The following is a 15,860-nucleotide window of genomic DNA, read 5'->3' on the forward strand; positions in this document are numbered from 1 at the left end:
ACTTTGTAGGTAACATTAGAGCACAATGTAGATACTTATTAGAAACTTTTAAAATACAGATATAAAATAAAACTTTAGGGCTCCATATTCAAAGGATGCCCTATTTATTATTGAGCCTCCTTTTCACAAATAACGGGTAGACATGCAAAAATTTCTCAACAACAAATAATATAAAAAACAGTTATAAGATTGACTGCTGGGTCCCCGTACAAGAACCGTTTTTTCGTTACCGTGGTAGGTACGGGACCTTTCGATCGGGTGCTGATTCGATCCGCAGATAACCTGTTTTTTTATTCTATTATTACGGTTGTCATAGCCTAAGCACCGGAATTTAATGTACTGTCGTAGCACTTGCTACGGCGTAGGGCTCGTAGCGCCTCTACGAATATTACGCGTCCTTCAAGCGTCACACTCATCTAATAAAACGTATTTGTAATGTAATACGCGCCTTTAGATTGTGTTGTATCTTAATTATAAAATAACATGTGGTGATGGGTTTTGTCCTAAAGTTTATATGTGATAGAACTATACTTTGTTTGGATAGGTATTTGACTAAATGTAAACAAACTTCAGCTGCCAGATTTGGTACATTCAAGGATTTTAAACATTTTACTTATCTATCATTGTAATACAAACTAGACTAGTGTATTTCAATACAGAAATATAAATGTTTAGATATACTCCATTTATTGTAACATTTGAAATTTAACGGTAAAATTTGCACACGTTTTTAAATTAAACAACGAAACTATTAAAAAAATTGTGAACTTCTATATACTAAAAACATAATAAATACCGCTAATAAATGTACATGTGTATTTTTAGTCCATTTGTGTTCGAAATACCGAGAAACGTGTTTTATAATTTGACCGTCAATTCAAACCCTAAATTAAACGGAGTATAGTTTAATGGGGGAGTTTCAACATATAAGACCATTTGACGTTGTTTTGTTTACATTTAGTTAAATACTTATCCAAACCAAGTTAGTGTAGTATTATTTTGTGTGATGAAGGTAAGTAGTTGGTATAGTTACCTACTTTTTACTGATATACTATTATCAGCTGTAGAAATAAGTGACCAAAAATTCCCTCCCCTCAAGGAGGGAGTATGTACAGTCAAGTGTAAAAATACGAACTTATTCACAGTTTCCAGTTTCAGTAAAAATAAGTACCACAGACTTATTCCGACGCAATAAGGCCGTAGTTACATTTTGAGTGGTTCGAATATATACTTATTTTTGCACTTGACTGTACATTGTTACAGATTTTTACATTGTTTGCAGATGTAACTAATAATATAATTGATTGAGTTTGCGCACTTAAATGGAGATCGCCTAATTAGGACATTCCTGAGCGTGAAAATAAAACTTATGGACATAGTTATTTCCTGCCAAGTTAAATGCCAAACGTAGCTGAATAGTAAAGCTAGTTTCAAACTTATGCATTTTAGTGAAGATAGCTATAAACTCCAGTTTAGGCATGCATGGAAAATCGTGCAGGTCGCATTATTTCTACGGACTGTCTGAAATCAATATTTTGAATTGAATTTTATGTGAGAGTTTTATGTGGTTAATCTAGCGCTGCTGTGTAGGTAATTCAACTCGCAGGTCTAAACTGCGCTTTACGGTGTACAGTCACCAGAGCCAATATCTGATACAACAAAGCGTGCATAAATATCTGATACGTCAATATTTCTAGGGCCGGTAGGAAGTGTCAGATAATTCTGCACGCTCCTCTGTGGCAGATGTTAATGCAGGTGACCGTACCTACTCTTTGACGGATGTATCCGTCGATGGCGTCGATAAAGTTAAAATACAACTGTAAACAATAATAGAAATACTTTGCGGGTGTTATTGCTCTATTCACACGTTCTGGTACGTTTAGTGCGCGCCCGCAACGCCGTAGGTAATGTACTGTATTGTACACTAAAACGCTGACACGATTTGGCGGGCTGTCAAATTCTCGATTAGTTTCGCATAAACTTCGGTTATTTTCGGTCCAAATGCTAGGTTTTTTTTCCTAGATTTTGGACGATTTTGAATGACTATTCCGATTATCACCGTCCCTGTCTACAGCGCTGGTTCTAGCTTTGATCGGAGCAGTGCGTGGAGGTTATTGTCTCTTTGACCCAGAGGCCAGAGGTGATCCGAGGGGCGTTCCATTATTAGCTTTATCCCGTGACTTCCCTCGTGAGTCGTGGGCAAGAATAAAAATAGGTCTCTTTTCTTATGGGAATTTTGCAATATCCCTTAGGGTTTCCTCTACATTAAGTGGGTGCACGGCACGGGCGCCCGCGTGTCGTGCTATTTCATGTCATGTAATAAATAGAACAGGGGGGCTACTACGAATTAACTAATACAAGCGTTAGCGGGACGGCAACATACGAAGTTCGAATTTTGCGCTTCGTATAATAGGGCCAGAGCCCCGTCTCACGCAGTGCTGCTCTATTAGATGACAGCGGACGCTCTTAGTGTTCTGTATGATCTTCAAGAAATATGTCTGCTAAATATCAAGTTTGTAGCTCTAGTGGTTTTGGCGCGTTGTCTCTAAGTCAGTTCGTTTCTTGTGGAACTTTTTGCGATTTGCGGTGAAAATTTAGTCAGTATTTCCCGTCCCCGGAAGCCGTGGTGGCAGAGTGGTTTGACCTATCGCCTCTCAAGCAGAGGATCGTGGGTTCAAACCCCGGCTCGCACCTCTGAGTTTTTCGAAATTCATGTGCGGAATTACATTTGAAATTTACCACGAGCTTTACGGTGAAGGAAAATATCGTGAGGAAACCTGCACAAACCTGCGAAGCAATTCAATGGTGTGTGTGTAGTTCCCAATCCGCACTGGGCCCGCGTGGGAACTACTGCCCAAGCCCTCTCATTCTGAGGGGAGGCCTGTGCCCTCCAGTGGGACGTATATAGGCTGGGATGATGATGATGATGATTTCCCGTCCGTTACTACTGGGGATCTTCAAAAAACGAGCCTGCTCATTTCTCAAAGGGCCGGCAACGCATCAGCCTATGTTATGGATGTACCATCAGCCAAATAAGTGGTCTATCAATTTTGAAACAATTTCCTATCAAATAAATATGTCGCTAAAGTCGAACTTTAAAGTTGACAGACTAGTCTATTGGCATTTATTGTTTTGTGACATGCAAACGATCATCAACTTTAGGGTGGTAGACCACATATTTGGCTGATGGTACCTACATGGGCGGCGGTGACTGACTGCCCGCCTCGTTTGTCCCTACCATATAAAAAAGTAGGTCAGAAAATGAGACAGGACTACACAAAAAAAATACACGTGAGCAGGTGGCAATGAGCTCAGGCTCAGCATAAGCTGCGAGCATAAGAAAAAAACTTGCAGCGCTGATTTTCAGCCTGCATACCCGTCCGACAGCGCACAGTTATTAAGGTTACTGCTTTACTCGACTCTAAATCGTCGCTTGCGCCCCAGTACTTAGGTAATGTTGGTCGTTATCAAGCGTGTTCGCGCAGGCGCCGTGACCGCCGGTAAACGCTGGTTAAAATAGAACTAATGCGCGAACCGTCCACTGTTTAGTTTACGGCACTTTACAGCCGTTCATCAACAGATTAGCTATCAAGGCCTTGGGGCTTGGTGTTTTCGTTTCAGATTTGAGGTCTTTGATCATGACGTCGGTTGACTGTACTCGTAATGGATTTTAAAATAGTTCCACTGCCTAAAATATATGAAGTTGTATTGTACTGATTGTATTTTAGTCTTCGTCAAGTCTGTCGGGGCGGGCCTAGCCCAGGCCTGGGCATTATTGCGTTTGCTCCGGACCTTAATGACTATTTGGCCACGACGCCCCGGCGCGGCCATGTTTGTACGCCTTGTTTGCGTATCCTTATTGTTATTTGCGATTGTTTCAATATTGGGGAGGTCACTTTGAGAACCATTATCATTGATTGGGGTTATTGCACAACGTAATTATAATCGATTGTACATTTATTTTTGAAGGATTTTTAGTAAATTTAGATTTAGAATTTAAAAGTTACATTAAAAAAAAACAAGAGCGTGTCGGACACGCCCGAAATAGGGTTCCGTAGCCATTACGAAAAAATTAAGTAATATTTTTCTAAGGATTTTGTATTTTATACGGAATCTTCCATACTTTAGGTATATTTCATACCTTAGGCTGCTATTTACTCTTAAACCACTAATAATTCTCAAGCAAACTTAACCGTTATAGTTTTCCTTGAAAGTTTGATATACTTACTACCATCCTGAATTTTTTCAAATTTTTCCACCCACCGGTTTACATTTTAGAGGGGGGGGGGGGGGGGAAGGCTCGATTTTAATGAAAATTTGCACTTTAAAGTTGAATATTTCGCAAACATATCACTGAATCGAAAAATCGTCTTAGCAAACCCCTAATAATTTTAAAAGACCTACCTACTACTATAGGGTTGGATGAGAAAAAAAAACACCCCCACTTTACGTCTATGGGAGGTACCCTAAAAAAATTTTTTTTTGAATTTTTAATTGTACCATTTTGTCGGCATAGTTTATTTATATATCCGTGCAAAATTACAGCTTTCTAGCATTGATAGTCCCTGAGCAAAGCCGCGGACGGACAGACAGACAGAGAGACATGGCGAAACTATAAGGGTTCCGTTTTTGCCACAAAGACGGGTCAGCGCGGCGTGTTAGGCAAGTGAAACGTTCCGGTCGCTCGTATTGTACTTGTTATGGCTGGGCCTCTGTTGAAACCAAATTTGGCTTGCAACTTGTTTTGGAAAAAAGGTTACAGTTCAATAAACGGTCGTCTCCGACCGGACACGGACGCACATAAAAAAATATCGCTTTTATAATATTAGTTAGGATTCTTTAACTTCTTCCTTCTCCTTAAATAATCTGTTCGTAAGTCATGTGACCAAATCGCCTTCCGATTGACGTCAGCGTCAGTGTTTACCAATTTGTCCAGCCATCACTTCGGCGTTCTATGGGGTCGTCAATATTGTGGTAGAGTGGCTCGGAGGGTGTATGGAAAAGTGGAACTATACCATAGAACAGGCTTACCCAAAGTGGACGATAACGCCCCCTTGTGGGCGCTGCAGGCCTAGAGGAGGGCGGTAAGCGGCTCAGAAAAAATTGGAGACTAATAGTTATTGAGGGTTTTAAGGTGAAAAAAATGGGGGGCGCTATAAAATAACTGATTTTCAAAGTGGGTGTTAGACGAAATAAGTTTGGGACCCTCTGCCACAGAACTAATAATAAGAGAAATACAAGTATTATCGTGTGTGTGTGTGTGTGTGTGTGTACTTCCATTCACTTACATAAAATGTATTTGCTGAGAGTTGATTAAGTATCTACCTTAGGTTAACTTGAGATAACGTCTCGGAATAGCGAGTGTCGCTTAATTGCTAACTGTATGACGGCCGTCGCTTATCATCGCCCGCACAGTGTCGTGGTACCAAGCATTCAGTTCTTGTCAAATACGAGCCGGGCGCGAGCGGACGCGGCAGCCATATTTCGATTTCGTTGTCATATTGTCGTTTAAGTGTTCGCGTGTTGTTTTTTTTCACAACTATTGTTAACTGCGTAGAAGCGTGTTCGGATTTGATTGAATTTCTGCGCAGAAGTGTAAGAACTCATCTGTATAAGCTTTACTATACTTGTCATCACTGACGATGCGTAAAAAGTTTAGGTTACCCGATAGGTATCAAATTGTTACGGTACCAGAGGCAGCTAATCAGCTAAACATCGGTTTATGGTGGTGAATGTACATTAACTAACGCATTCTCACCTCTAATCGCTGGCTATAAACGAAAATAAATCCCAAACAAAACCGAATGGGTAACGGATGCAATCAATTTCGGACAGGAAAACCGAACTTTACTGCCCACGGGCTGAAAACGTTTAATAACTCATATCGAATCGTGATTCATGGATTTTAACGCAAACGTATGAGTAATTAGTTTACGCGTTGAATTGAGGTTATTACTTTAACTGCCGGCTATTAAGGAATGTTTTAACGTCATGGTTTCTTTTGCAGACTGAACACGAGTTTTTTCTCGAACATTGCTTTATTTCTTGTGAGATTGAAGTAGCTCTTTTGTCAGAATGATTGTGCCTGCTACTTTTTTGCAGGTAAGGTGACCCGGTGCTCTTGTAGCTGGGGGGGATATTGTATCTGAGCCGTCTGATGGCGTCCATACGACGCCATGTTCGTCATGTTCATCAGACAGTCTTCTGGCCAACACAACGTAAAATGGCCGATAAGAACATGGCGTCGTAAGGGGGCGTTTTCAGACAAAGTTGTTGAAATTTTTTTTTTTATAGATTTGGATGAAATTTCGTTTTCCTACTCAGAATCAGCAGGGCTACTACGAAACTCGAAACTCGAAGTTCGTGTCGTGCGGTCTCTCTGACACTTATACTATTCAGTGGCGTAGCTACCAAGGAGCTAGGCGGGGCAGTGCCCCGGGGCCCTCAAGCTCAGGGGGCCCTCGAAATTCTGCTTTATAGCTGATGTTTAAGTTGCTTAGCATTTTTAAAGTATTTGTATAATGATTTTACTTCAGAAAACATTACCAGTTTTGATAGCAGTGGGCCCCATTTTTTTATTTGCCCCAGGGCCCTAGGTTACCTAGCTACGCTACTGATACTATTTAATACGAGAGCGAGTGGGACGGTAGGTACGATACGAACTTCGAGTTTCGAGTTTCGTAGTAGCCCTGCAGGAGCACATTCGATTGTAATAGGAGAAAAAAAGTGTCCCAAGATTTTTTATTCCATTACGTTACCGTTTTCATACACGTTTCTGTGGCGGTAGTGTAATGGATAACACAAAATTATATGAAAAAACGGGGACACTTTTTTTCCTATTGCAATCGAAAGTGCTCCTGATTCTAAGTAGGAAAACGAAATTTCATCCAAATCTAAGAAAAAAAGTCATTTCAACAACTTTTTCTGAAAACGCCCAAGGACGGCATCAGACGGCTCAGATACAATATCCCCCCCAGCTACAATAGCCCCGGGTCACCTTACCTATATTGTGTGACGGTAGAATGGTTTCCAAACATTATAGAATGTTTTGTGGTTTTAATTCAATTGGTTTGTGGTGGTATTAAATAGCAGAAAACCTACTATGATACATTTTACATGAAAGTTGAATGTTGCGTGCTGAATAGCCTGAGCCTTCTGCTACATTAATTATTAAAATGTACCTGCGTACTTGTTTCTATAGGTACAGTCACCAGCATTAATATCTGCCACAGCGGAGCGTGCAAAAATATCTGACACATCCTTCCGGCCCTAGAAATAGAGTCGTATCAGATATTTATGCACGCTTGTTGTGTCAGATATTGGTGCTGGTGACTATACTAATAGATAGTTTTTTATGGGCAATGAATGTTTTTTTCTTTCTTTCAAATGTGGACTAAGTATTTGTCGCATATTGTGTCAGGCAACAATGGAACCCTACATAGCGCGAGGCTCAAACTCGAAATATTAGGTTTTTAAAGATCCCTAGGAAGTTGCCGTAGTGAGTTGGTAAACTAAAACAATTACTTTGCTCACTCGCGACCTTATGATAGCTACGCTTATGCTTATTATTTTAGTTCTCATATGGACCTATGGACCTCGAAGCCGTGGTGGCCTAGTGGTTTGACCTATCGCCTCTCAAGCAGAGGGTCGTGGGTTCAAACCACGGCTCGCACCTATGACTTTTTCGAAATTCATGTGCGGAATTACATTTGAAATTTATTTATATTTGAAGTTCCCAATCCGCACTGGGCCCGCGTGGGAACTATGGCCCAAGCCCTCTTGTTCTGAGAGGAGGCCTCTGCCCTGCAGTGAGACGTATATAGGCTGGGATGAAGGATGAATATGGATCTCCGCAAAGTAACGCCTGATTCAATAAAGTAGTGAGTTAGGTCCAGATTTATGTGCGTTTGCTGTATGGCGGATGTTTTTTATAAAGCCGAGAGTTATCCGCTACGCGTGGAAGCGGTGCTCGCGTAAATTAGTCGCACGAGTCTAAACAGAGCGCTTTTGATGGACTCTTGTTTATATTGCTGCCTATGAGGGAATGAGCGCGATGCCAGGGGACTAGCGGTTCTAATATTGCGGACTTAATCATCATCATCGTCATAATCATCATCATTATATCAACCGTAGCACGTCCTCTGTTGGACATAGGCCTCCCTCCCCCATTGTTGACTTCAGTTGACTTTAGCAGGAATGACCGACTGCAACCGGATGATCTAGTGGCTAGTTAATTGATTCTGACTGTGGGTGGAGCTAACGGTGCTTGAATCCCAGTAGGGACAGCGTAATGGGTGTGAATGTAGGTAGGTACTTGAGTTGTTGATGTATATATGTAATTATGATACGAGTTTTTTTGTATAGTCGCGAGTTTTGTGGCCCGCGCCGCAGACAATGGCGTAGCGTATTGTCGGCGTGATGTTAACCACGCGCGCGTTAACGTCGAGGCCGGCCTTTATGGCCCCAATTAAAACAGTATAGACTCGTTAAAACATCCAGATGTTTTAATTTGAAAGTCGCATTTTTCCATTGAAATTTTCTTGAAAAATAACCCACCCTGTGGCTGTATTATCTAAAGCTCTCTGTCCACTTGAGCTGAGGGTTTTGTGCCTGTCGTTTTGTTATTCATATGTATTATGGGTATACTGTGCGGAATCCTCTACGCGCCAGGCTGACTCGCTCTTTGATAAACGAAAAGTGTGCCTTTAAAACCAAAAGGTTGAAAACGCCTGGTCTATAGGCACGGAACTACATAGCGGAGTGAAGCGGAGCTTTGAAGGCGCAATCTAGATAGCGGAGTAGAACGAGAAAGTAAGAGCGGAGTTACAGACTGTTGTTCCATTCGCGCGAGCTTCCCCGCCTGACTCACGCTCGTTTCCCCGACCGGCTTCCCCGCTCGCACTCGTTTCTCTGTCCCGCTTTCCCGCTCCTCTTTCTTGCTCCGCTTCCCGGTTTTGTATGATTTTTTAAGCTAGTTACCAACTCCCTGTCAACTGCGGAGGTCCATTACAATGAACTAAAACTATTCATTTGCTCACCCGCAACCTTGAATGTTTTAAAGGTCGCGGGTGATTAAAGTAATTGTTTCATACGTTAAATTTTTTTTTAAATATATTTAACGCGGGAGAGAGGGTTCCCAATATTTCTGCATCCGAATACTCTGGGCTGGTTTTAATAGTGCAGCTATAAAATGTATTTGTGTCGCAGTAAAACAAGGGAACGGTCGGTATCTTTGCACAACAAAGTCTAATTTATGGCCCTGTTTGTTGCATTGAAATAAATACGATTTTGCCGATATATTGAAAACTATAACATAATTTAACTGTAAAGTAAATACATGTTTGAATAATTTAAATATGATATCTCTTATAGTGTGGTGTCTGTAGTGTGGTTTATAATGAATGATCTAGAATTTACCTGCGATTTCGCACGTGTAAAGCTAGAAACACACTGACGGCGGAGGCGGAGCGGTGCGGCGCGGAGGCGGTACCGGTTGTAATCTTTGAGCTAACATGAAAGAGGCCATACAGAATACCGCGCGGGAAATAAGCGTGGCGTGGTTTTTGGTGTGGCCTCTTTCACGTTAGCTCGAATATTACAACCGGTACCGCCTCCGCCTCCGCTGTCAGTGGGTTCCTAGCTTAAATCATTGCCATTACACCTGGCAGTTGGATTAAAATTCTGGAATTTGTCAAAATTCCCGTAGAAATGTATCCAGTGGCGTAGCGTGCCTTCGCGGGGCCCCGTATAAAAAATTGTTTGAGGGCCCTTATGAATTTCTCACAAAAGAAAAAAAAATGTTTGCATAAAATTAAAACAAATATTTATTCATCATCCCCCCCTGTTTTTTCACTTTACCTAAATAGGTAAAGTGACAAAACAGTTTAGTTTAGTTTAGTTTAAAACAACTTAAATAAGTTGTTTTGCTCTTCTTTTTTTCCGTTTTTGTCATTTTTTGAAATTACCCAAAGTGTGTTTAAATTTTAAGTTTTAAGCTAAATCATGTAAAGAGTTTTGTACCCGAATCCCGGTTGCCACGTGACAGGCTTTGCCTAGTGTGGGACCAACGGCAATGCAATTTTGTAATGCGATACCATAATTATCTATCTGTTTGCTTCTTTTGACTTTTGTCACTTTTGAAATAAATAAAAAAATTGGGAAGTTTTTATTAATTTTTGCTTACGCACGTCGTATAATTGATACGGCAAATACGGCGGTAGTTACGCTCCTGAATTTATCTCTTTATTGTGCACCACATAATAAACAGTTCAGAGCAATAGATAGAAAGAAAGATAAATTTATTTTGTCTCCATAGGTACCACCATTTTAAGTAATGAGACTAATAACTAAACTAGCACTAAAACTAAGTAGCAATAGTAACAAGCTCTTCCTAAAATCCTTTAAAAACAGAAATTGATTTAAGCAGGATTCAAGAAGGCAACATATAGGAGCAACATTAGGAGCAAACGACACGAAATTACGAAACATTACGAAATACATATAAACTTATGTAGATGACCCTGAAAGGCGCAGGTCTTGGTTTGAAGGAAACGCCGAACATAAATTTAAAAGGTTCTGTATTTCCACTTCCAGTTTTCATGTGATGTTGTGTATCTGATATTTCTACACACTTGTGTCAGATGTAGCTGCTAGTGACTGCACCTTCCGCACCCATTTGCATTTGGTGACATTGGCCTAGCCGTTGGGTCATCTCAACGTTGTCCTACCACGCTCTGGTCCTCGTGGCACAAGAAATGACTGGTTATTCTATAATGTTTCAGAAATTTTGGGGCCCCCAAATAGACCCCCGTCTGGCGCAGTACCTGTCAAACTTCCTCTTCGGCTGGGGCCCGCAGAAGCGCGCAGCCGTCGACTTCAATCGATTCGCAGAACTCTACGTCTATAATGTTAGAGGTGAGGGTACTTTTACGCGTTTCATTCCAGCCAAGCGAATTAGCTCGCTGAAGTAGCAACGGGCAGGCCGTTTAGCACGGAGAAGAAGGCCGTTGGAGCCGTAAAGTTTTCGAATGGAGATCGCTAAAGGGCTGACCAGGAATATAAAAAACCTGACACGAGGGCAGCACTTCTACGTTTTACAACATTCTTTACACTTACTGTACTATAACTATCAGTCATATTGACAACGGTGTCGGTGATGTTATTTAAAGGAATATTTTATAATCCCTCAGACATTTTCTATGACAAATACTTTTATACATTGTGTGTGAATTATTTTCCTTCCAAAGCTGTAATCTTCGGCATTTTAACATACAAAAACACAAAATAACACTTTAAAATACCACGCGCAACCAACGTTAAACTTTGACAGCAATAGTCAGATGACATTTGAATTTAGTGTTACCAGTGCAAGAAATTAGTTCTATTGGTTTTCCGCAATATGGCAAGGTTTTTTTATAATTCTGGTCAGCCTTTAATCGCTAAGCGCAGCGTAGGAAGGATATCCACCGACTAGATCGACGGATGACCTGGTTAAAGCCGCTGGTTCACGGTAGATACAGACCGCTTCTAACCGAAGCAACTGGAGGTCTATGGGGGAGGCCTATGTCCAAAAGTCCAGCAGTGATTTTTTCCGTGTTTTTCCCGTTCAAAAGATGTTTACGGGCGAGAAGGGAAATATGAAGATGTGGAAATTCTCGGCAAACCTGGAGGCTGCTTGCCATGGGTCTGTATGGGCTATAAACTTTCTCACAGCTGTTCGGTTTGTTTTCAGGTACTGTGGATGAAAAGTTGATGGTGACATACAACAGTCTCGGAATGGACTACAACGCGGGCGGCGAGCTACCTTATCAGTTATTAAAAGAGGTATGATCCCGCTACTGTAGCTTAATTACACTTCGTTTTCTATTATGCTTGAGTTAGCTATTTCCCGCTTGTGAAATTATAGGGCTGACCTGATATATTTCGTTTTGAAAATATTACTTTCTGCCACGTTTCTTGCGGCGCATTGTCCGGCAATGATAGTTTTTGCGAGTAGTGTAAAAAACGTTTTGATTCTTTTTTTTTATTCGACTGGATGGCAGACGAGAAAGTGGGTGTCCTGATGGTAAGAGATCACCACCGCCCATAAACATCTGCAAAACCAGGGGTATTGCAGACGCGTTGCCAACCTAGAGGCCTAAGATAGGTAAAAAATACAAAAAGACTCCAAATAACCAATCATAATTTGATTGCTTAGTAGCGACATCTCTTGTCTGGGTGAGCGGTTGGTTCCGATAGAATGTGACGTCTCTCGATGAGAGCGAAAACATAGATGTCGCTAGTGCTGCTGCATAAGTAGCGTAGTAGAAATAAGCAACCTGAGATATGTATGCATAGGAAAAATTCGTGTCTAAATTCCTGTCCAGCGGTGTAGGGGTTATAGCACGCAGCACGGATTGCTGAGGACCTGGGTTCGATTCCCAGCGCTGGTCTCTTTTTCTGGTTTTACTGTGCATCCATGTCTCAGTTTGTATTTTCGCTAAGATAGGTGTCTGGTGATATTAACTTACATAGTCAATATGTCTCCAGTACTGCGAGAGTATAGTATCAACGTACATCAAGATCGTGAAGGCGTCTTCGTCCCCGCGCGCCAAGACGTGGATAGAGAAGGGGTTCCGCGGGCGCGCGGCGCACGTGCAGTCCCTGGCTGAGTCGGTCGCGAGCGGCGCCGGCGGCGACGCCGAAAACCCCCCGACGTCCTGCGACGCGCGGCAGCTCGGCCAATGGTGAGTGACGCTTCGACTTCGTACCATCAGCCAAATATGTGGTCTACCACCCTAAAGTCGATATATGGTCTACCACCCTAAAGTCGATAATCGTTTGCATGTCATAAACCAATAGACTTGTCTGTCAATTTGAAAGTTCGACTTTAGCGACATATTCATTTTCTTTTTCACATAAGAATTTTCTACCCGTTTGAAGTCGGTGCCTCCTGCATTAATATCTGCCACAGCGGACCGTATAAAATAACCGACACGTCCTACCGACCCTAGAAATAAAGTCGTATCAGATTAAGCGCGCTTTGTCATGTCAAATGCTTTGTTATGTTTTCCTTTCCTGTCTAGGTTAGCTTGAAAAGATCCCTTTTAGGGATAAGTTCGCCTTTGTACTCTTTTGTTTTGTTGTTTTCTTTTTGTATTATTTTTGTGTTTTATGTACAATAAAGTATTTACATACATACATACAAATATTGGTGCTGGTGACTGTACGTACGCGGTTCAGTTTGTCGTATGGTCCACAGGTTGGTGCAGGACACTCTGTTGGCCCACATGACGGAGATGGTGTACGTGACGCTTTTCGGCGTCAACAAGGAGCAGCAGGACGACAGCCCGACACGCGCCGAGGCGGCCATCGTGCCGCTGCTGCCTATGGTCGACGGTGAGACTTTAAAAGAAATACAAACTACTTTGTGTCTTAAGCCCAACACACACAGAAGACGGGTGCGGGTCGGGACCACGACGGGCTTATTTGCATGGCGGTATATGGACGACATCACATCGACGGCGGGCGCGGGTAGAGCCCGTCGCCCGTTCACAAACAGCGCGCAGTGGCCGAGCGGCAACGGGCGGTGTTTGTATCGCGCCGCCTCTTGTCAAATGATGCCTACTTGCAAAATGATGGACCTACAGTCGAACAAATTGAATCATGACCCAGGGTGGAACCTTTGTGCTACTAACGTCATGTTGACATCTCATCTTCTCGCCGGAAGACCAGCGCTGGCTCCACCAAAGGAGTCCGCATTTTATGCTGAGGCGGGACCATTTCGGGCGCATATATATAAGTATATATATATTTTTTTTTTTTATTTTTTGTATTTTGTAATCTCATTTTATTTTATTTCACTTTATTATTATTATGTTATTGTTCTGTATCTATTATTTATGTGTGTGTGTCCCGAATAAATCTTTTCATTTTCATTTTCATTTTTTTTTATTTTCATACTTTTGTCAAGGAAATCATAGTGAAGTTGATTATTCAAAGGTTTCAATGAATGGATTCAATGAAAACAACGATGATTGGATTCAATGAAAACAACGAAATGAAACATTGAATGGATTCAATGAAAACAACGATGTGATTCTCGGGAATTCCCACGGGAACTAAGTAAAATCCCGAAATTTCAATTCAACTGCTGTATCTAATGAATGATTTACGCGTGCGAAGCCGTGGGTAAACACTAGTGCAGAAATAAAAGGAACATTCCTATGATAACCAACTGTGATTGTTCAGGTCTGGACGCGATGCCGGACTACCCGGCGTTCATCGACCTGGCGCACATCGTGTGGCTCAACAGCCACATCCCTCAGCAGCACCAGCACAAGTGGCGGTTCCTCTTCAGCTCGCACATCCACGGGGAGAGCTTCTCCACCATGGCAGGTTGGTCCAGACTCCAGACCCATGATGCCCCATCCAGACCCTCCACGAGGTTACACGGAGGACGTGCGCGGGTGTCCCCTCGTCTTCCCTCGCCTCGCTCCGCTTTGTGTCGGTTTTTCGGGCGCGAGTCAAAGGAGAGGAAAGTAGACGTAGCGGGTAACTGAATAAATCGAGAGTGTGGATGGCTAGCACTCCTGCAGCCTCCACTCGCCAAGACTCGTGCCGAGAGCCTCTAGGAGGCGCCTCGCGATAGTCTGGATGGGGCATGACACTTTGAAGACGTGATCCCGAGAGAAATGAGCGGCGTGTATGTGCCTCTCTGACTACTGATCGATTTTGTGCTAATGAAATATTCCAGGCCGCATCCAGGACCAGGGTCCCTCCATCCTTATAATAGAAGACAACAGCGGCTACATCTTCGGCGGCTACGCGACCGAGTCCTGGGAGATCAGCTCCAACTTCAGTGGCGGCGAGGAGTCGTTCCTCTTCACGCTGTCGCCAAGGATCCGATGCTACCAGACGACGGGATACAACGACCATTACCAGTACATGAATCATCACACCAAGACTCTGCCTAATGGCTTGGTGAGTGTCTATAACGGGTGCGCAGGATTCTACAGTCAACGATAAAGAGATCGATACGGTTAAAGTTGCAAAAGTATGTATACACTTAATGTTAAGTCATAAAGTCGTGTAGGTATACATATTTGCAACTTTTATTTTTGCAACTTTGGCCGTATCGACATCTTGGCAACTTTGGCCGTATCGACATCTTGGCAACTTTGGCCGTATCGATATCTTTGTTGTTTACTGTACGGGACTACGACACAAGACATAAAACCTAATATTTTGTGAAATGAACCCGGATAACCCATGTTATAAATCGAGTTTAGCTCGACATGTTTCGGGCTCATTCGTAGCCCTTCCTCTCGGAGCACACACCACGGCGGCTGAAGCAAAACGCGCACTATGTTCGTTGTTATTACATACCATTTTTATCTATGTCAACAGCTGATGGGTGGCCAATTTGACTTCGGCGGCATCTGGGTGAACGCGGACCCCTTCGGCGAGGGTTCTTCCGCGGAGTCTTGCAGCACCTACCGCGGCTACAAGCGGCTCAGTAAGGAGCCCAAGTTCCGCATCCGCAGCCTCGAGGTGTGGGGGGTGGGAGAGAAGCCCCTCACTGTCAGGGACTCGGTGAGTTATTCCTAGCGGGTTATGCTCGCCTGGTACTTTTGATTCACGTTAGCCGAGTTTAGGATGATGTTAGAGAACTTGGAAGTCAACACCTATGTCACCGGCTTGGTGAGTTACTCCTAGCTAATTATGATCAAAGATACCAAGAAAGATTGTGTGGTTCACAGTAAACTGCCTACTTGGTTGATTTTTCTTGCCAAACCTAAGCCTAAAGGAGTTTTTGCGGACTCCCCGGAATTTCAACTCAACTGCTAGACCACACGTGCGGAGCCGCCGATAAAGAGTAG

General features: G+C 42.7%; 1 protein-coding gene across 4 annotated transcripts in view; it reads left to right on the top strand.

Annotated features, from left to right (window-relative positions):
- Positions 1-15,860, top strand: part of LOC141441405 (MTOR-associated protein MEAK7) — a 29,701-nt gene that overhangs the window by 6,455 nt on the left and 7,386 nt on the right. For all 4 annotated transcript variants that reach the window (XM_074106120.1, XM_074106123.1, XM_074106122.1 and 1 more), the window contains exons 3-9: positions 10,782-10,914; positions 11,732-11,823; positions 12,529-12,725; positions 13,241-13,377; positions 14,230-14,376; positions 14,735-14,961; positions 15,388-15,573. In XM_074106120.1, coding sequence (XP_073962221.1) covers positions 10,782-10,914; positions 11,732-11,823; positions 12,529-12,725; positions 13,241-13,377; positions 14,230-14,376; positions 14,735-14,961; positions 15,388-15,573 — 1,119 coding nt within the window. The remainder of the gene's footprint in view (positions 1-10,781; positions 10,915-11,731; positions 11,824-12,528; positions 12,726-13,240; positions 13,378-14,229; positions 14,377-14,734; positions 14,962-15,387; positions 15,574-15,860) is intronic.

This window comes from Choristoneura fumiferana, chromosome 24, assembly GCF_025370935.1.
Source record: "Choristoneura fumiferana chromosome 24, NRCan_CFum_1, whole genome shotgun sequence".
In the NCBI taxonomy this organism is placed as follows: Eukaryota; Metazoa; Arthropoda; class Insecta; order Lepidoptera; family Tortricidae; genus Choristoneura; species Choristoneura fumiferana.